General features: G+C 38.5%; 1 protein-coding gene across 3 annotated transcripts in view; it reads right to left on the reverse strand.

Annotated features, from left to right (window-relative positions):
• The window catches only part of LOC127431852 (polypeptide N-acetylgalactosaminyltransferase 11-like), a 49,703-nt gene extending 28,959 nt beyond the window's left edge, over window positions 1-20,744 (reverse strand). For 2 of the 3 annotated variants that reach the window (XM_051682463.1, XM_051682461.1), the window contains exons 1-2: window positions 20,651-20,744; window positions 4,108-4,386 (exon numbers count right to left, since the gene is read on the reverse strand). In XM_051682463.1, coding sequence (XP_051538423.1) covers window positions 4,108-4,348 — 241 coding nt within the window. In that variant the 5' untranslated portion in view covers window positions 4,349-4,386; window positions 20,651-20,744. Of the gene's footprint in view, window positions 1-2,256; window positions 2,471-4,107; window positions 4,387-20,650 lie in introns of those variants that run through there. The other variant, XM_051682462.1, reaches the window with a different exon arrangement.
• Between the last annotated feature and the right edge of the window lie 2,660 nt (window positions 20,745-23,404).

The following is a 23,404-nucleotide window of genomic DNA, read 5'->3' on the forward strand; positions in this document are numbered from 1 at the left end:
TGCCGGTGATGTCTGGTAAGGACCTGCCTTACAACAGGCCTACAAGCCCTCAGTCCAGCCTCTCTCAGCCTATTGCGACAGTCTGAGCACTGATGGAGGGATTGTGCATTCCTGGTGTAACTCGGGCACTTGTTGTTGCCATCCTGTACCTGTCCCACAGGTGTGATATTTGGATGTACCGATCCTGTGCAGGTGTTGTTACATGTGGTCTGCCACTGCGAGGATGATCAGCTGTCCTTCCTGTTCTCCTGTAGCACTGTCTTAGGCGTCTCACAGTACAGACATTGCAATTTATTGCCCTGGCCACATCTGCAGTCCTCATGCCTCCATGCAGCATGTCTAAGGCATGTTCATGCAGATGAGCAGGGACCCTGGGCATCTTTCTTTTGGTGTTTCTCAGAGTCAGTAGAAAGGTCTCTAAGTGTCCTAAGTTTTTATAACTGTGACCTTAATTGCCTACCGTCTGTAAGCTGTTAGTGTCTTAATGTCCGTTCCACAGGTGCATGTTCATTAATTGTTTATGGTTCATTGAACAAGCATGGAAAACATTGTTTAAACCCTTTACAATAAAGATCTGTAAAGTTATTTGGATTTTTACAAAATTATCTTTAAAATACAGTGTGCTGAAAAAGGGACGTTTCTTTTTTTGCTGAGTTTATAAGTACATTTTAAAACATGAATTAAATAAACGCATTTAAATGTGTCTATTTATTTGTCCACTCCTGGGCTTCCATACACTTGTCTCTGACACATTTAGCAATTTGGTAAACAAGTACACTAACTTTTAAAAAAACAGTGATGCCACAAATGTGGGACAGTCATTATTTTTGAAAAAAATTATAGAAATAATTTTCACACAATAAATGGTTGTTTATTGTTTAGATATGCATGTGATAATTTGTATTTTTGTAACTGATTTTCATAGTTTAATACTGAAAGCGTGGGTCCGGGACAAGGCTAACAGTAAAATCTATAAATAAAAGGCATTTAAAAAGTACCAAAAATAAATGACGAAGGCCTGTTTTACACAAAGGAAAAAAGATGAAATATGTTGTTTAATAAATATCAATTCCAGGGACATGAAAGCAGCCGAAGTTGAAGAAACCCATAATTGTTTAAAGTTAGCACTGCTAAATAAATAGGCTTTACATACCCTATATTTAACTTTACCTCATATGTTGTTGTTGACATCAAAGGCCAATCAAACTCTACAGTATTTCTGTCATCTGTCACTAAGTAAATGCTAGCCAAATAAGACAGATGCAAACATGGACAGGTTTTATGACATGCCCTCTTCCTCAAAAAACAAAACTATGCAAGGTAAAAGTAATAATATAGAACTCTCACTACATTAAATAAGCATTTCATTATGTGAATTACTGGCTTCTGAAAGTATGAAACCTTTGAAATTCAAAAGCACATATTAATTAATAATAAGTAGGGATGCACCGATATGTAATTTCTGGGCCGATACCATTAACCGATAATTCACAGCTCATTGTGGTCAATACCGATAATTTTTAGATGTATTTTAAGTTTTAATCTTTTAACCTGGAATTGCTAGTTAATTAAAAGCTACTCATTTGAAAAATAGGTGTCATTTAAAAGCTTGAAAACTCTTAACTGCTGCTATTTAAGGTTTTCCAGATGTAACATGATCCAGAAATGTGCCTATATTACAGATATATGATGATTTGTATGAGAAATAAATTACAATACACTTGCATACATTTTAAGGTGCCCATTTATATGAGTGTTTACTAGGGTTGCTAGTAAGACTTTAAGACCTGAACAAATAAAATTAATACCGAATGTCCATACAGAACAAACCCACACAATCTCAAAATAAATTATGCATCACATATTCTTTTACTTATGGCACTTTTCCACTGCACATTATGGTTCGACTCGACTCGACTGCTCGCTTTACTTTTCTGAGCTTGCTTTTCCACTGCAGTTTAGTGCCGCCTCAACGTGGGTGGGATTATAGGCTGATCGTCATAGTTGCGCCACCTCTACTGCCGTGAGATCATCTTAAACACGACACAAACATTACTGACCATAAACAATAACACGACCGCTAGCTGTTAGCTACTAGCTCATTGTGCTGCATAAAGCAGTTGTTGCATGGTGATTTTACACAAGTGTAACAGTTTAATTGTCCTGGTTGTTTTAGAAGCAAGCTTTCCAGTAGCTGGTCAACTAAATAAAGTGAAGCTTTCAAGCAGAATATAGACTTAACGTAACAAAACGTACCATCCTCCATCGTGGACTCCAACAACGCTGTGGCTGAGTCCAGGGCACTCTCCCTCCCATTGCTCACCGGTCTATTGCCATAGATAGCGTCCATTTGGTTGAACCACTTCCACTTTCTTCTGTTTGAACCACTCCGGCTGTTGTGGTCCTTGATGGATCTGTAGTCACTTTTTTAACTTTTCCCTACACTGTCGGTAGGTTCGGTGGTAGCCGTGTGTGGCCAACAGCTGAGACACTTCCTGAAAGACTTTGTCGTTTCGTTCATCGCTAACGAGAGGAACATTTGCACCTCATTTATTGACCACGCTGTGGTTTTGCGCACAGCCATTTCTTTTTACAATTCGAAAGTCGCGTGAACAAAAATGATATTGCTGTCGCTGTTGCTGACTGAAACTAGCGGGTTGATGTTCCGTGTCGCAAATCCAGTGACGCTGGTAGTAACGATTCTCTCTGACCAATCAGTGATCTGCAGGGTTTTGATGTCACATTTAGTATCGGCTCGGCTCGCTTGGAACCTCGACCGAGGTGGTACTAAAACAAGTACCAGGTACCAGGTACTATCCACAGTGGAAAACCCCAAAAAAGCGAGCAGAGTCGAGTCGAGACGAGCCGTACCGTGCAGCGGAGTGGAAAAGCCCCATTAAAAAGGCTGTGGCACGCATTCGACAAGGCCTAGTTAGAACTCGTAACACTGCACATCATACTGAATTTGGTTTATGTATAAATATATAAAAAATTATGAATTAGAGGTCGACCGATATTGGATTTTGTTTTTACCAAGTGTTATCTGTGCAAATGACAATAAAATGAAATAAAATCGATATATATATATATATATATATATATATATATATATATATATATATATATATATATATATATAATGTGTAAAAAAAAAATTCTTTATCTTTCCTTCCAAATTGAAATGAATGCCAGATGAGGTTTATTGTTCAACCAAAATAGCAACAACAACCAGAAAAAGAAAAAAAAAGATTTGATGCATGATGCGGGACTTTTTAACTATAAACAAGCCTGAAAAACACAGGGGACTCTTATTTTGAAATGTCTATGCTTCACTGCTTCCATCTGCTCATTCAAACAGATAAGGGAAATAAAATATGCATTTTATAAGGTATTACAATATAAACACTTTCAAGTAAACATTGGCATAAATAATCAACAGTAGATTATCAGCGATCACTTGTCATAAATGTCCAGTATCTTGAGTTCCCTGCATGCTTTTAAATTTGAAGCCCGCCGCACATGCAGCCAATATGTTTATTAAAATAAATCGCAGCATTTTAAATAATCACATACAAATTTTATAATTACATTATGGCCATATCATGATTCTGGTCTTTACATCTCCAAATTTAAGTGATTTTTAAATGATAATTAAGACTTATGATATACCATTTAAGAAAATTGAACTTAAAATATTTTAAGACTTTTTAAGGACCCGTGGGAACCCTGTTTACGGTAATCCTGATGAGTCTCTCACAGAGAGAGAATAATTAACTTTTAACAGATGTAATAAATGCATTAAACCAAAATGAGGCGATAAATTAACAGCATGTAACGAACATTAAACAACAATACACACACATGAACGTCTCATTCACAGAATCTTATTACAGTGCTCATCTGTGACACTTCCAATGTATAACTTAAGAAATGTGATCACAATCATAATGAGAATAGGTAAAAACATCAGACAGATCGAATAGTCATGAGTTATAACGTTATACAACAAGCATATTAGTTTCATGCACAAACTACTGTCTCTATGTTCACAAATGGCACAATACTTTCAAATGGAAGTGTACACATGAGTTTCCAAACTCCACTAACCCAGCTCTGGAGACAGGTCTGGTTTGGCATGACCTCTGCGGGCCTGACCTTCGTCTCTGTGCTGGGCCGCCGGACTGCGGGTGAAGCGAGGCTGGAAACGGTGCTGCCCCTGGATGGGCACATTTTTGAAGAACATGCGGCTGTTCTGACTGTGGTTGAAGTACAGGAAGAGAAGAATTGACCAGGTCACAGAGGTGAAGAGGCAACCATAGCAAAAGTAGCGCAGAGTAACGCTGCCCATGGTAATGCTAGCATCCTCTGTCGGCCATTATCAGGCCCCTGAAACACAAACATTCAGAATCAATACTGCCCTGCTATGGCAAAACACAGTAACTACACATTTTGTCTAGAGGAGGACTGGTTTCCCCAGCAGAGTCAGGTTTCTCACAAGATTTGTCTTCCTTCTCCTACTTAAACATCTTAGGGAGCATTTACTTTCATTGCCACGGTCACTTTTGGCTTGCTCACTGGAGCCTTTAAGACATTAAGGCATGATTTTCTGTAAAGCTGCTTTGAAACAATATGTAGTGTTAAAAGAGCTATGAAAATAAAGATGGCGTGACAAATTTAAGATATGATTGAAATTAGGTCTGTGATCTGTCCTGTGACTAAAAGATTTGGCTCAACTAAGCACCGATTCAGAGAAAACAGAGTAAAACTATTTTATAATCAACATTTGACTGGACTGTATGATTATATATAACGTTCTACCATCATTAGAGATGTATAAACCGGTACAAATTTTGCTATACCGTTTATACCGCAGTAGATACATTTTCAAGCAGCTATCAGTAGGACTGCTTTATATCATTTACACAAAGTGAAGAGCCGTAAACTGAAAATACAGAGCAATACGCATCCTAAACATGTTAATAAGGGGGGTCATGTTATGGACCATGCGCAACATGGACGGGTTAAGCTGTTGGGCACCATCTCCAGGACGTGAGCAGAGTCCAACTTGGGGTAGCAAGTGGGGTGGCAAAGCCAATTTTTAGGAAGGCAACTGCCACCCTGTGCCACCCTCCTGGCCCCACCCCTGTTTAGGGAGACCGAATCGATTGAATCATTAATAGTGTGTCATGTCCACTTTGTTGGTTGCAAGTCTCTGATTGGTGGATCACTCTCTTTAGGATCATGGGTAGTGTAGTTCTTAACCAGAAATTCTCCTATTAAACAACTTCTAAAAAATTACGTTGAAATAACGCAGACTGATGGATTCAACAGAAGCATAAACCATCATTTAACAACCTCAAAGCTCACAACAGGTCTGTCTTTAAAGGTTTTTAGAAGTAATCGTTAAAAATCTCTTCACCTATAGAGGAAATGAATGGGAATTTCACTTCCAGAACCAGACTATTGTGCTCTATTCAATGGCTTATCCAAGAGTAGTTCTTATCACATGGTTATTTAATCAGGGTCCAAAATTAACACTCGTCAAGCACCAAATGCGGTTACATTTTCTATTTGTCTGGTGAACTGCGCAGGTGCTTCCTTTCTGTGTCAGCTTTTAAAAGTAATGATCTAGTTGAAAAGAACTGTTTTTGTGTTTTATGTACTAACATTTTTTTTTTTTTTTTTGTAATAAGTAAATAATCTAAAAAATATATAATAATCTAAATGAACTATTAGGCAATTACATATTTTATAAATAATAAAATAGTTACATTTATAAAAAAAAAGAAAAAAAAAGAAAAGAAAAAAAGAAAAAGCTCACTTTTAAACATTCATACAGTTTTTTTTTATTTGTCTCATGTCTGTCAAATCTAATTTTTAAATGCAATACAATAATACAAAAAACTTTCCTACAAGAAATCTATTTTCACATACCACCATGGCTGGTAGGATAAAAAGTTAATTCCAGACCCTGTATTTAATACACAAGTCCATTTCTCGTTGAATTTTCATCAAAAATGTCTTGATATATAACCGTTATTGTGATCTGCAAAACATGGTAATGTATCCTCTCTAAGGGGCCGTTTACACGACAACATTTTCAACTAAAAATGGAAAACTTTATATGTGTTTTGGCTGTTCGTTTACACGACAATGGTGTTTTGGGGCCTGAAAACACAAACTTTTGAAAATGGGTTTCAAAGTGCATGTTTTTGAAATGATGACGTCATGCGCACGCAAATTACGTGTTCAGTCTATGTGTTCAGTCTATAGGCATGCGCACGAGTACTTCAAAACAACGTGTTGGGCCTCATGTATTCAGATAGAAGACAAAGGCAGGCCTAACACAGTCGTAAAAACCACCCGAGCCTCAAGGAACCGGGTCGGAATTAAAGGACGGATGAACACACATTCTGTCCTCATGCGATTCAAGTAAGAGGTTTACGTCTGGGCAGAGATAGAATATTATAGCGTGTTATTCTTGTGTTTCAAGGTTTTTTTTGCTGGAATGTCCGCTCATTATTAATACTCCGGGTATTAATTATCACGAATTTGTTTGCTGTATTGTGGTCCAACCAAATTGGACTGTTGTGCATTTTCGCCATCGCGGGTGAAACCGGCAAACTGAGTTATCCATTAAAGAGTCAAAGAACGCGGGACTTTTACGAGCCGTCCACTGCGTCTCTGAGTGATAAACTTTAGGGCCGTCACTTAATTCTCTCTCTCTCTCTCTTGTACTAACCACACACACACACACACACACACCTTATGTGTTATAGGATTATTTTGGTTACCATATCTAATCATTTCACTGTTTAGTTTGTAGTTGTAAGTCAGAAGTTTATTGACCACACTGTATTAATTATTAATTGATATTACTGCATAAATAAACTTTGTTTATATTACAAAGAGAAGTGTTTTGGTTTGTTTTGCATACGCTTGTGTCATGCTGACGGGATGTCAGTGCTCGGATTCAAGCCTTCATTCACTGTTTTTTTCCTGAAAATCGATATTCTTCGGATGTCGATTTTCCTAAGAAAACAATCTAATATTGAGACTGTTATACTATCTGGTTGTTAGTCCCTGATTCCAGGGTGGTGCCCCGTCAATGTTAATCCTTATTAATATTCTATTGATTTTTGATAATTGATAATTATCTTTGATGATTGTTGAATTTGAATGATCAATAAGTTAGTGTTAATTAATGTTTCATCGATGTTAACAATTAACGATTATCTTTGATAAGTGTTGATTTAAAGGATTAAAAAAGCTAACATTGATTCTCATCAATGTTCTATTGATTTTAATAATTAATAATTATCTATAGTAATGATAGTAACATTGATCTAAACAACCAGTAAAGCCCTACAAACGCGCGAGACATTCAAAACTACAACGGCGGACTACAGGACTGTGTTTGTGCTGCTCAAGATTTTGAGTTTATTGACGCTTCTCCAGCAAAGTAATTGTAGAAATAAAGCAACCTCATCGTCCATCCAGACAAAATTGCTCGATGCTTTCGCCATCTTCATTGTTTGTAATCACCGCTCTGTGGAAGAACGCTTATGTGCGCAGGCGCGTAGTGTTTCTTTACAAAGTGACATCGCCAACTACTGGCCTGGCATGCATAATACAGGGTTTTAAGTCGTTTTCGCGGATCCGTGTGAACGGGGATCGTTTTGACAACGTTGTCGTCTGTACGCGAAACTTTTCAAAAACACAAAGGAAAAACTTTTCAGTTTTTAGTACATCATTGTCAAGTAAATGCACCCTAAGAACAGAAACACAGACATGTGAAAGGAGGGATCAAGTCTTCAATGGGGTACTGGCCATCTGTTTTCTAAAAGCTTTGGTCAATCATTAACATGCACTTTAAACTTTGAATAACGAGATGTCAAAAAATCCAGACAGAGAGAAAATCTAAACTGCACATTGATTAGTCTATCACCCAGACCTGGGCAACTTATGGCCCGCGGGCCGGATCCGGCCCTCCACATGGTTAAATGTGGCCCGCAGCTCATTTATCCTAAAAGCGTTTTTTTTTCATTGGATATTTCAGTTATCTTGCATTGGGACCTAACATGCCTCCACAAGCGTTTAACATCCTCAGGGTTGCCAGATAAGAGATGCAACACCCCAATTTGAGATTTATACTTGCGCAAATTGGAAATATTCCACCTAAAGCTATACTTATTTTGTGCAATCTGACAACCATGTACAAGAGTGTGCTCTTACTATCTCTGTCTTTCCCCTTTGAACAAACTTAACGATCTCTAGGGCAAAATTCTTCTTTTAAATTGCATGTAGTGTCTGTGTATAAATAGTCAATGAGTTTGTTAGCTCTCACGTGGATGCACTGAGCAGGCTAGATACTGAGCCATGGGGAGCAGAAAAGAACTGCGTAACAAGGTAATGGAACTTTATAAAGATGGAAAAGGATATAAAAAGATATCCAAAGCCTTAAAAATGCCAGTCAGTACTGTACAATCACTTATTAAGAAGTGGAAAATTCGGGGATCTCTTGATACCAAGCCAAGGTCAGGTAGACTAAGAAAGATTTCAGCCACAACTGCCAGAAGAATTGTTAGAGAAACAAAGAAAAACCCACAGGTAACCTCAGGAGAAATACAGGCTGCTCTGGAAAAAGACGGTGTGGATGTATCAAGGAGCACAATATGAAGATACTTGAACAAAAATGAGCTGCATGATCGAGTTGCCAGAAAGAAGCCTTTACTGCGCCAATGCCACAAAAAAGCCCGGTTACAATATGCCCGACAACACCTTGACACGCCTCACAGCTTTTGGCACACTGTAATTTGGAGTGACGAGACCAAAATAGAGCTTTATGGTCACAACCATAAGCGCTATGTTTGGAGAGGGGTCAACAAGGCCTATAGTGAAAAGAATACCATCCCCACTGTGAAGCATGGTGGTGGCTCACTGATGTTTTGGGGGGATGTGAGCTCTAAAGTAACGGGAATCTTGTGAAAATTGATGGCAAGATGAATGCAGCATGTTATCAGAAAATAATGGCAGACAATTTGCATTCTTCTGCATGAAAGCTGCGCATGGGGCACTCTTGGACTTTCCAGCATGACAATGACCCTTAGCACAAGGCCAAGTTGACCCTCCAGTGGTTACAGCAGAAAAAGGTGAAGGTTCTGGAGTGGCCATCACAGTCTCCTGACCTTAATATCATCGAGCCACTCTGGGGAGATCTCAAACGTGCAGTTCATTCAAGATGACCAAAGACTTTGCATGACCTGGAGGCATTTTGCCAAGACGAATGGGCAGCTATACCACCTGCAAGAATTTGGGGCCTCATCGACAACTATTACAAAAGACTGCACGCTGTCATTGATGCTAAAGGGGGGCAATACACAGTATTAAAAACTAAGAATATGCAGACTTTTGAACGGGTCATTTAATTTTTTTCTTTGTTGCCATGTTTTGTTTTATGATTGCCATTCTGTTATAACCTGCAGCTGAATATGAATCCCATAAGAAATAAAAGAAATGTGTTTTGCCTGCTCACTCATGTTTTCTTTAAAAATGGTACATATATTACCAATTCTCCAAGGGTATGCAAACTTTTGAGCACAACTGTATATGTATTTTTTATTTGTGCAATTTAGAAATGTTGAAGTCCCCTCGCACCTGTATGTTAATCTAACTCTTGCAGTAATCATTTATCATAGTCATGCAGCCTGTGTTATTCAGTTGCGGGCTGAATGGAAAGTCAAACCATTGAAGAGACCCGCATCATGACCCTTTTAGCGTGTAAATGGGTTATGCTTTTAGAATAAAATAAGTAAACTCGCCCGCATTGCGACAAACATTTTTATTAAAACAGACCCCTGATGTTGAGAGTGTTAAATTGAATAATAAATTAACAGGGAAGTAGAGATGGTAAAATAAATAATTTATAAGCTCAGCCTTTATTCAGTTTTTTTTATGCCTGATAGGAAGGAATCTACCTTTGTAGAGCAATACAATACTTTAGGCAATTGCAGAACAGTCCCATTAGTCACATATACACTTCAGAATACTGAGTATACAACTATTTCTGGGCTTTAAAGATACAAAAAACAAATCAGTGCAGAACATTGTATCTCAAAAGGAGTACAACGTGGCCCCCAATGCACTACTTAAAACCCGATATGGTCCCTTTACCAAAATAGTTGCCCACCCCTGCTATAACCTAACCTTAACTCTATCCTTGAGACACTCAGCATTTTAACTATTTGTCGGGCCTCATGTATTCAGATAGAAGACAAAGGCAGGCCTAACATATTCGTAAAACCTGACTGAGGCCCACAAACAGTCAAAAATCGTACTGATAAAAACCACGCCAAAATCAAACAAAGGGAGTCCAAAACAGACTACAAATCCCACGAAGCCTTGCTCACTAAAGGATCGAACTCTCAACTCCTATTGGATGAGGCACACAACAGAACGGCCCTCAACCATGACATCATCGGGAGTAGAAATAACTCTGAGACCCTTCCGGGCATTGCTTCCAGCAACTTTGCTCACCGTGTGTATACGCAGCTTATCGCTGCTCTCAGGTGTAGCCTCGTGGCACAAGGAAGTAATGTACGACTTGAGACTGTGACCATACAATCTCCATCTCGCTGAACGAGTTGACATTACTCTGTGTTCCACCGAACACTCTAACGGATCCGAAGGAGTCTGCCGAGCAATCCGCATCTTCATCCGTTTGCCTGCAGAAGCGAAGAGAAAAGATTTCTCTTCCCTCTTCAATCAAGTCGACGTCGCTGATTTCTCCGCGGGCCCGCCGAGAATCAACAGCCGTACCGCCCACCGACAGAGCGAAGAAACGGCCTCCCGTCATCACCCGAACCTCGAGGGACCGAGTCGGAGTTAAAGGACGGATGAATGCACATTTGTCTGTGTCCTCATGCGATTCAAGTAAGAGGTTTACGTCTGGGCAGAGATAGAATATTATAGTGTGTTATTCTTGTGTATCAAGGTTATTGCTTGTACAGTTTACGGACCGCCGAGTCCGCTCATTGCTGCTAATAATACTCAAGGCATTACTTTAATGTACGGTTATCACGAATGAGATCTGCTGTGTTGTAGTCCAACCACATTGGACTGTTGTGTATTTCCGCCATCGCGGGGAGACCGGCACACTGAGTTTATCCATTAAAGAACCAAAGACCGCGGGACGGTTTACGAGCCGTCCACCACATCTCTGAGTGATAAACTAACAGTTGCTTTCTCTCCCACGATCGCGAAACTGGCATTGGTGCCGCCACTTTATTCTCTCTCTCTCTCGTACTAACCACACACACGCGACCCCTCACAAACATTCTCGCACACACTTTTGGCTAGTAGATAACTTCGTGATAAAGCTCAGCTTTGTCCCTAAGTTATCGTACAAGCGGAGACACGCGGTAAACGGGAAGACGCCATTAACTTGCTTCCTCCGCCCACATTCGCGGCCATATTCTCTGGCCGAAAATCTCACGCGACGTACTCTCCACGAGAGTCACGTGCGCCATTTTGTGCGCAACACTCCTTACACACACACACACACACACACCTTCCTCTCATGTGTTATAGGATTATTTTTGTTACCATATCTAACCATATCACTGTTTAGTTTGTAGTTGTAAGTCAGAAGTTTATTGACTGCATTGTATTGATTATTAATTGATATTACTGCATAAATAAACTTTGTTATATTTCAAAGAGAAGTGTTTTGGATTGTTTTGCATACACCTGTGTCAAATGATGACAGGGGATGTCAGTGCTCGGATTCAAGCCTTCATTGTTTCTTTTCGAAGGTCGATATTCGGATGTCGATTTTCCTAAGAAAACAATCTAATATTGAGACTGTTTTACTATCTGGTTATTAGTCCCTGACTCCAGGGTGGTGCCCCGGTGATATTAATCCTTATTAATATTCTATTGATTTTTGATAGCTGATAATTATCTTTGTTGATTGTTGAATTTGAAGGATCAATAAGCTATTGTTAATTTTAATCAATGTTCCATCGATGTTAATAAATAATGATTATCTTTGATAATTGTTGATTTAAAGGATTAAAAATGCTAACATTGATTTTAATAATTAATAATTATCTTTAATAATTATTAATGATTGCTAATAACCAAACTTGCTCCTAAACGTGGCACACTAAATTTAATGAGTTAGATTCTATTATTTAATTTAAATATTCATTAATAACTAAAGAAATAATTATTAATTATTTCTGATAGTAACACTGATCTAAACAACCAGTAGAACTTACATATTCCTAATGGTCATTAACAGATAAGTATACCATACTTCTTGTGGAGAGATTTAACACTGTAAACTCAATACTGACCAAAGCAGTAGTTTGTAGTGTCAAGGTCAAAAAGGTCAAGGTGGGAAAAAATGTTTCATTTTTGGATTATCTATTCATTTGCAGTGAATATAATGGTAAGGGGGTGTTTAATAGGGGTGTAAACATTTGCTCTGTCAACCATTAGATTATGAATCTTTACCTAATGCTTACCATGCATCGTGAAATCTCAAATTTGGTCACAATTCAATCCGATTAGATGGTTTTGGAACAATTCATAATTACTATTTTTTTTAAATAAGCTGAAAAAAGATTAAAAGTTTTTACTAAACATTCTTTATTTGGACAGCACAGACATGTACCAGACTTGAGCACTAGAGTTACAGATGGTTTGGCTTATATGTGTGGCTGCATATATATAATGTTACATGCATTATAGATATGAATTATATGTTATAGACATGATATGGTACATATAGAAGTGTTATATACATTATAGATATCCAATACTAGTAAAGAATAACAATGTCTGATGCAACATAATGACGATGCAAACACACACACAAACAGACGGTATGTAAACTGTTGAATAAACATAACAGATTTAAATATGTAACGTTAAAGGGGTCTTGAAAGTTTTCATGACAGTCTTTTTTATAGTTTTATTATCTTCCCTGAGGACCACTGGTAATGTAAGGGCACCAAAAGTCATAATGTAGTAATATATGATAATTTTCCACCCTCTCTCTGGCCCTCTGACTGAAACGCTCAGTTTTGGCCTAAGCGCCTCCTTAAAACTTCAACGTAAACGCCCATTGTTCTGATTGGCTAACATCGTGCAGAGCCCCAAATACATATTTGAAACTTAATCTCTAGAGAATGAACAAATTCCACAACATTATAAAACTAAATTTCAGTGTTTACACAACGCACACTGTATAAAGCACAGCAGCGCCATAAACTATCAAACAGTCATGACATTTGAAATATTCATGAATTAAACTGTTTACTCACAGTTCTGCATTGGGTCCAAGTGTTTTAACTGCCCCATACTTCAATAACAGTTCCTTTCTAACACTTGAATCGTATTATGACTGGTTCACAAGGAATCAACACACACTTACAGTATCATCCTGCACCAACAATTAAAAATAGTGCAGAAGAGACCAGCCAGGTCTCCTAAGCAACCAAATTGGCCCGGTTGTAGGGAGGGTATAGTCACATGGGGTAACCTCCTCATGGTCATAATTAGTGGTTCTTGCTCTCAATGGGGCGTGTGGTAAGTTGTGTGTGGATTGCGGAGAGTAGCATGAGCCTCCACATGCTGAGTCTCCGCGGTGTCATGCACAACGAGCCACGTGATAAGATGCGCAGATTGACTGTCTCAGAAGTGGAGGCAACTGAGACTTGTTATCCGCCACCCGGATTGAGGTGAGTAACCGAGCCACTACGAGTACCTACTAAGTAGTGGGAATTGGACATTCCAAATTGGGAGAAATGGGGATTAATAAAAAAATTAAAAAAACTGCACTGATGGGAAAAAGAACGTGTCCATGATGTGTTTGTGCTCAAACAGCAAGAGGCAGAGCAGCTGAATAAAAGAGAATAGCTTCTCCTTTTTAAGAGTAGTAACTTGGCATCTTTTAAAAGCGGCGCTAGATACATGACAACAGTCAACAACATCTATCTAGTGCATGTTTCTAAACAAAAATCATTCAAAATAGTGCAGATGGGTCCCCTTTGGTGTTCAGGAATAGTTAGGCCACACCAGGCCTGTCTGTCCTGCTCTCTCTCTCTCTGAGTACAAACTGAGCACCAGTGGGCGGGGCCAAGGATGCGATGATGTAAAGTAGTGTTGATGTTGTTGCTGTAGAGGTGGTCATGAACTAATGGGCCCCCTATTGACAAAGGGAAGTCGCAAAAGTAGAAAATTAGGTGTTTTTTTATTTTTAGCTTGGTTTCAATAAATGCTTTTATTGCATTGGGAATAAAGTTTTGAGTTCTGAAATTTACAGTGCGTTTTTAGAGTGGAAAGACCTCTAACATGTCAAAATATCAAGGAAAATCTGATTCCTAATGACATTACCCCTTTAACATTAACTGCACCAATAATTATAGATGAAATAGGTTGTGTGCAGGCAGATAAGATCCATGTTTAAATTGAGCAGGGTCATAGATTTATAAATGTATCTATACATAGCATATAAAGGTAGTTTTACATGGGATGTGGTAACTGTGGGTTCCTATTAATTTTGATATAGGGAGGCGGCTGAATGGAGGCGGAAGCTCCGCTCACGAGACAAAGCGCAAGATAAAAATGTTTGATCTTTTCACGGCTGCGTGTCATTGACCAATCATAGATGACTGTAATGCACAGACATTTAGTTAACTGGTTAGTTCCCATCAGAACCGTCTGAAATCGCTCCATATTCCCTATATTCTGTGGCATTTACTATAAAGAGAATAAAGTCATAATCGAGTCATTCTTCAAACACATCCAAACATTCCAAGGCCTCAGTAAAATAAGAAACCATCTTAAACATGAAACCATCTGAATCATCATATGGAATTACAGCAGCGCTCTTGTGCATGTTTAATTCATGCTTTAGGGTCCTCAAGGCCAACACACAGGCTCAATTTTCCACTGCACTCAAACATCAACATTCACACTGCAAATAATGCTTGACAACATGGATAACATCATGCCCTATCCATCTGAAAGACATGCAAAGATGAAGGACGTGTGCTCACTGAAAGTGGAATGGAACAATTACTGTCAAACCATCCACACACTGAACTGATTCAATGCTATAAAAAATAGTCTAGTGTTGTAAAACTGTGTTGTATTTCAAAGGATACTGGTTGATATTCATGCCAATTTGACCAATAAACAGTTTCCCCTAGTCATTTTCAAAATCTACCAACAGCTGTCAATGAATACCGCTTTCTTCTTTTTTTGTAAATTATGGGTAAATGTTATCTGAAATAAGTGTTCATTCAATATGTCTCATTTTCTGCCATTAAGTTGAATTGTATGTACTGTATATATCAGCATTATATCAGCCATCAGCCAGCCACCCTGCTCTCTAGTTCTAATATTATAAATAGTGATTGTCTAGTTAGACTGATATATGTCATATTTATAAGGGATGCACTGATATGAATTTTTTTGGCGATACTTATACCAATTTTAACAACTTTTTTGTTTAGGAATTATACTTTAAAAATGCACACAGATGAACAAAAGCCACTGTAATGTTCTAACAATAAATAATTTCCATTGAACATAGATTGAATCTGTTGAACAAACAAAATGGCAAAACTTAGAGCCACAATGAAAGATAAATACAAGATAAAAAAAGAATAAAAATCGATTAAATATATATGTGGAATAATTGATGACAGACCGTTGAATTATTGAAAAATAATGCACACCCGAGGTGGTAATGCAGTCAAGACACACAGCAGGTGTGCATTATTTTTCAATACTTCAAGGGCCGGAGTCAATTATTCTGCTTATTCCATGGTTACCACACCTTAAGACATCGTTCAGGTTTTTATCTCAAGACATTTTCTAAACATCCCTAAAACGCTCTTGTGAGTGGAACTACTTTCTTCCACAATGGATTCAGCATCTTGCTTTGATACAGTCCAAGCCTTTGTTGCTAATTCGAAAACGTCACTTCAGAACTAGCAGCGGAGGATTGCGAGGCTTGCGCTGCTTTACTGGAGCACTTACTGGAGTAATGAGGTAGTGCGTTTGTGCGTGTTTGTTTGTTTTTGAGGGAAACTCAGAAACTGAGAGAGACTGCCTGTGGGATTTTCTTTATTTGTTGCAGCTCTCGTCAGAAGTAACATCGCTTAAAAATTGCCGAGATGTAAATTTATGCACTTCTCAGCAGCAGCGAGTGTCGCCATATTTCCGATGTAAACCTTAACAACTGTTTTCAACCCCACTGAGATGCAGGTGTGCGCTGACATGACGGCTCTGTTTTTCGCTCGCGAGTAAATGTGTGCATAATGCGTATATGTGTGTGTGTCCACGTGTGTGTGTGAGAGGGGGAGGGGGAGTACAAGGGTGTTTCCCAAAGATATTTCGGATAATATAGGAACTGTTGTAAGTTTATCTAGCTTTGATACAGCTCAAGCCTTCGTTGCTAGTTCGAAAACATCACTTTAGAACTAGCAACGGAGGATGCGCTGCTTTATTGCAGCTCAATTTGGTGGTCGTGAAACGAGTCTCAATGTGTGTGTGTGTGTGTGTGTGTGAGCGTGTGTAAGAGCGGGGGTGACGTGAGAGCTTTTCAACCGAAACTGAAATGTAGGATATTATAGACATTGTTTGACGTTCTTAACCGATTTACTTCAACCAATGTCTTTGTTTATATTGTTATTTTTCTGTGGTAACATGTACAGTGTGTGTGTGTGTGTGTGTGTTGGGGGGGGTTTGGGTGGTTTACGAGGACATTTTTTTAGGTTACAAACTGGTAATTACAAGGGTATTATGCTATAAATGTGGTTTATGAGGACATTTCTAGTGTCCCCATAATTCAAATCGCTTAAAACAAACTAAATTATATTTTTTTGAAAATGTAAAAATGCAGAAAGTTTTTTGTGAGGATTAGGTTTAGGGGATAGAGTCTATGGAGAGTCCTCATAAGGATAGCCACACAAACGTGTGTGTGTGTGTGTGTGACGAGAGAGAGAGAGAGAGAAAGAGAGGGAGCCCAATCACGCTTTTCAATCTAAATTGAAATAAATTTAGGTAAAATTCTTATATGATGTACTTAACCAATGTCTTTGTTTTAATTGGTTATTTTGTTGTGGTAGCCTGTATGGCTCTTTGAAATAACTGAAATAATTTGGCGAAGTGATATGGAACTGTTATGCGGTCAAGACCTGGAACTTCTTCATAGCCGTGCGTTTACTTGAAAAACAATTGCACACCTTAGAACGTCCGTCAACCAATCAGAATCAAGCATTCAACAGACCCGTGGTATAAATAAATATATACACACACCGATTAGGGATGGGCACGAGTACTCGGACAAGGCAGCAATGATCGATCATGAAAACGATGATCGATAGTGATCATGCATGATGTGACTTTTCACTTAATTCGAAATCCAGTGACAATTACCTGACAACTAAACACACAAATAAAGAGGGAGCATATTTTTAATTTTGAGATTGATTACGTTGTGGTTTTGAGGGGTACACTGATTGTCAGAAACGTCTCATAGCAACCAAATTGATAAACGATGCTGCAATGCTATCGTTACGATAATAAAAAGAGAGTGTAATTAACCGTGTTTTGAACGCCTGTCTTTGCAAAACGTTTGCTAAACACGTTTTATTATCATTTCATGTAAGAATTTTGACTCATTAATGGATATTATTTAATAAAAGTAAATGTTTGTCACTGACCGTAAACCTCCCTGCCCTGCGTGAAGTAACACGCACCTGCATCTCGACGAAATGGGAGTTGAAGATTTCTGCATGAGTTTCCAAAGTGTCCTTCCTTTGCACTGTCTCCAGTTGAAAGGTGCAAATTCAGACTCTCCGAGTTAAATGGAACGCTTAATGAATCACAGCAACAAAAATACATAGCATCACCGCTTTCCTCACAAGAGCGAACATTTGGACACACACACACACACACATCAGGCGTGTGTGGCAGTGGACTCAACATCTGAAGCAATGCATATACAGCAGGTGAGTGTTTCAAACAGCTAGACAGAGTGCAGCTAAATGGAACACAATGCAGCATCTTCAAACTGAACTTCAATTTAACGCATATTAAAAATGCAATGATTATAGCGTCTCCTGTTATTTGAAAATAGACGGTTCAGACGGTCACTAAAAAAACTGGTGCGCACTTACTAAGATTACTACGGTAACCTGAAGGAAGAACAGACAGACGCGCATTATGCACATTCTTTCATTGAGTTGGGCAGTGAATCTTCACATAATGATAAAATATGATGCATTATATTTTGAATCTTTTGTACATTTTGTAACACATTATTTTATAACAGCCTATAATAATGAATAGACGATACACTGGAACAAGGCACAATGCAGCAACCATAGATATTTGTCAGACATGTTATTATATATATTCAGTTATGAACATGTAATTGCTCCTCGAGTACTCGACGAGTACTTAGTAATTAGTCCAAGTACTTGAGTAGACAAACTGACCAAAATGCCCATCCCTAACACCGATCAGCCACAACATTAAAACCACTGCCTAATATTGTACCCCCTCGTGCTGCCAAAACAGCGCCAACCCGCATCTCAGAATAACATTCTGAATATGATATTCTTCTCACCACAATTGTACAGAGCAGTTATCAGAGTTACCGTAGACTTTGTCAGTTCAAACCAGTCTGGCCATTCTCCGATGACCTCTCTCATCAACAAGGTGTTTCCGTCCACAGAGCTGCCGCTCACTGGATGTTTTTTCGCACCATTCTGAGTAAATTCTAGAGACTGTTGTGTGTGAAAATCCCAGGAAATCAGCAGTTACAGAAATACTCAAACCAGCCCATCTGACACCAACAATCATCCATGCGATTATCTAATCAGCCAATCGTGTGGCAGCAGTGCAGTGCATAAAGTCATGCAGATATGGGTCAGGAGCTTCAGTTAATGTTCACATCAACCATTAGAATGAGGAAAAAATGTGATCTCAGTGATTTGGACCGTGGCATGATTGTTGGTGCCAGACGGGCTAGATGGCGACTAGATTTTAAATTATTTTTGCAATCAATTATTTTTATTCGCATTTTAGTCGCAGTCTGGAGCCCTGCTAAGTTAGTGAGGATAATCGGGAAGAAAAACGACTTCAATTTACTAGGTAGCATAAAGATTGGACTGTGGAGCAATGTAAAAATGTCATGTGGTCTGATGAGTCCAGACTGACCCTATTCCAAAGCGATGGGTGCATCAGGGTAAGAAGGGAAGCGCAAGAAGCGATGCACCCGTCATGCATAGTGCCCAATGTACAAGCAACTGGAGGCAGTGTTATGATCTGGGTTTGCTTCAGTTGGTCAGGTCTAGGCTCAGCAATGTTACGCGGCAATAGAATGAAGTCAGCTGACTACTTGAATGTACTGAATGACCAGGTTATCCTATCAATGGATTTTTTCCTCCCTGACGGCACGGGAATATTCCAGGACGACAATGCCAAGATTCATTGGGCTCAAATTGTGAAAGAGTGGTTCAGGGAGCATGAGGAATCATTTTCACACATGAATTGGTCACCTCAGAGTCCTGACCTTAACCCCTTTGAAAGTCTTTGGGATGTGCTGGAGAAGACTTTAAGGAGTGGTTCAACTCTCCCGTCATCAGTACAAGATCTCAGCCAAAAATTAATGCAACTTTGGATGGAAATAAATGTTATGACATTGCATAAGGTTGTTGAAACAATGCCACGACGAATGCACGCTGTAATCTATGCTAAAGGCGATTCAACTAAATATTAGAGTATTACTTTTTTTTTGGCCAGGCAGTTTATACAAGCATTCACACACACACACGTTCACACACACACACACTGCTGATATAATACTGATGCAACTGTCCATATATTAAAAAAACTGTAAAAACCCACATCATTTGATCACTAAACTCAACATATTTTTCCCCAAACTCCCTTGCACCCAAATTCATTCATCTAAAACCAGAGAAAAACGTAATTTATGAACCTAGACAGCGATATTAAAGCTGTAACACATTTAAATAGAGCTAATTACATATTCACTGTGATCCACTACCGATATCTCCAAGACAGCAGGAAGTCAGGTGTAAACACGAATCACCAAGACTGAGAGGTAATCACCAGAGTTTAACTCATTTAGTGTACTGAAGACAAAATGTAGCTTTTATCTAATAAAACAGAAGTATGGAGCGTGTTCCTCCTATTAGGCAATTGAGACATCAGACAATTTAATACTTCCATTTCCAGGCATGCAACAGTGAATCACAGAACATGACAAATTCACAGACATGCAACAGACAATCACGTGCTGTGTCTCAAAACGTAGAGTCAGTCCATTGTGCCGAAAGATGCTGTGGACTCGAAACGCGACAAAAACGTTACTTTGAAACGCGCCCAAAATTCCTACTGATCTGTAATGCTCCTATGACGCCCAAACATACTGTTTGTTTTGGTAGGTAGCTTACTAGGTTCTGAGCAGGGCCATCACGAGCAATGGGCTCGCTAGCTGGCCCAAACAAACACTTAAAAAAGCATTGTATCATAAGCCGTCAGTCTTCTTTCCCGCTGTAATGTGCAGTAATAATGTTAGTATTTTATTGTGACTCACTCGCTGATGCAGACGTGGTTCACAGCTCCATTCCTATGCGCTGCCCGTCACTCGCTGGTGATGATGACACACACACAGCGCCGCTGCGTCTCAGTGACTCTACTGCCGCCTGCTGGCCGAACTTCAAATCACAGCCTAAACGCATATTTAATCGAAGCACGGACAAATACACTTACAATGAACAAATGTTTTTTATTTTTTTTACAGTTTGTAATCTTGGTTAATGTTAATTTATCAGAATACTATTGTTCATTTTTAGAGTTTGTTTAAGGGCTACAACTGAAAAAATAATATATATATATATATATATATATATATATATATATATATATATATATATATATATATATATATATAAACTGTTGTGGTGAGTGCTAGTCTGCAGCCAGACCATATTGGATGTGGTTGAGGAAGCAAGAAGTTGATATTCAGTCTAGTTTTGGGTTTCAGCTCTTCGAATGGTAGCAACCCAAACCAAGGAATGTTCAGAATGGTTTCTAAGCAATCCAAGCACACAAAAAAGCTCCTGGACTAATGTGCCTTAAAGGGATAGTTCACCAGGGAAAAAATGAAAGTTCTCTCATAATTTACTCACCCTCACGCCTTCCCAGATGTGTATGACTTTCTTTCTTCTGCTGAACACAAACGAAGATTTTCTGAAGAATATCTCAGCTCTGTAGGTCCATATAATGCAAGTGAATGCATGGCGACTAAACTCAGAAGCTCCAAAAAGCACATAAAGGCAGCATAAAAGTAATCCATAAGACTCCAGCAGTTAAATCCATATCTTCAGAAGAGATATGATAGGTGTGGGTGAGAAACAGAACAATATTTAAGTCCTTTTTCACTACAAATCTACACTTTCACATCTGAAAGTGAAACTAAGCAGGCAGTGAAAGTGAAATTGGAGATTTAGAGTAAAAAAAGGACTCAAATTTTAATCTGTTTTTCACTTGTACAAAACGTGGTTTTTGCCATCAAGTTTGTTTCATTTGATTTTATTGGATGTTAATTGCTTAAGACCGCCTTCACACATTATGCAGGTTGTTATTGGAATTTAGACAATTGGTCAATCAAGAGCGTTGAGCAATGCAGATCGAAAAGAGATGCTGAATGCTTTGCTATGAAAAATGGGTGAATTAACTGCTCAACCGGCAAGTTATATCATTTCATTTTGCTATAGAAGTGTTTATATTTTGTTTATGTGTTAGAGTGAATGTTTGTATTTGTCAGACATCGTTATTCGTCTGGGTTTATTTCCCTTTTCTGGTGTCCGAGTGATATCACAGCTTTAAAGCTTAATTACGAACATTCACTGCACATCAGTGGACAGTTTGTGAGCTGTGTGAACAGATCGCTTTGCAAATCAATGTGTGGTATGTGCCACAATTCTGCGCATGCAAAATTGTATTATGTGCGTGCAAGATTTTATTTTGAGCACACAAAAATGTTCTGTGCACACAATGATATTTTGAGTGCATTAAAAGGTATTTTGTATGCGCGTGAAGTCAGTTTTGTAAAACAATGTATCTTTTTGCAAAGATGAATTTACTCTGAGGAAACAAAAATCAATTTTGCGCTTGAATAAAGTTTATTTGAATGTGAATTTGCACAGATTTCAGAAATGTATGTAACTCCACTGTTTTTTGCGTGTATACGTAAAAATAGTATAAGTAATGGTATAAGTAAAAATACTTTTACTTTTAGAGTAGGTTTAAAAATGGGTACTTTTTACTCTCACTCAAGTACATTTCTAATGAAAGAAATATTGTTACAGTGGGCGCATTCCTGTCGTTACATAACTGGGTTTAATTTTAATTAATGTGTAATTTATTGAGAGATTATTGGATGGGGCTTTTACGACAGCGGAAGTTCACACAGCTGCGTGCTGTCACAGACTGTCACTCAAGCCGAGTCCATCACTGCTGCAGCATCAAGCTCTTCTAAGTGAAACATTTTCTTCGCTCTGCACAGTGAAAAAATTATAGTTTCATCATGCAGTGGCTTCATTTAACGAGTTAAAGTACAACATGACAACAAGCACATTTGATCTGCTCATTTCCTTGTTTTATCCCAACATACAATTAGGCAAGCACTATATCGATCTCTAACTGCAACAGTGGTTTCTTCTCTGAGAACTGAAACAGACTCACTTAATCTAAGTAACCGCCCTATTATTGGACACTTTCACTCATGGATTAAATTAATCATGGCTGACTGTGAAAAGTGCGTTTCTAAAATGGATCATCTGAAACTGAAAACTTTTGTGTTTGAAATTGAATGATGCTGCATACATGCAACTAGGTGTCAGTGTAAGTCCAAGACAACGTGCATAAACAATTACTGAGTGCACCTTTAAAGAACTGTTGTTTATGTTGTCTTTGAATTGTAGTTCACTTAAAGCTGTTGAGAACACTGTTGAGATCTTAAAATATTACGTCAGTTTATAAAATTGTTTAAAAAGTGGCAAACTTACTGGGTGAACTGGCATCTTTTAGTTATTAAATTATGATCAAATACACTGACGTTTTTGTTCTGCTAAGGTGTTCATTTGGTGATATTTCTCCTGTTCACACACATCCCTGAAACAGCTGACGAGGTTGACTGGTTAAAACTAACCATGGATGTGACGTTATTTACAATTGCCTTTGCCAACCAATGAAATTGTAGCTAGCTCCTCTTAATCTCCTCTGTCTCTGTCTCCTCTTTCACAGTATCTGAATTTATTGCATGGCCAAGAATTTGTTGTCAATT

This window comes from Myxocyprinus asiaticus, chromosome 41 (genome assembly GCF_019703515.2).
Source record: "Myxocyprinus asiaticus isolate MX2 ecotype Aquarium Trade chromosome 41, UBuf_Myxa_2, whole genome shotgun sequence".
NCBI classification, from domain to species: Eukaryota; Metazoa; Chordata; class Actinopteri; order Cypriniformes; family Catostomidae; genus Myxocyprinus; species Myxocyprinus asiaticus.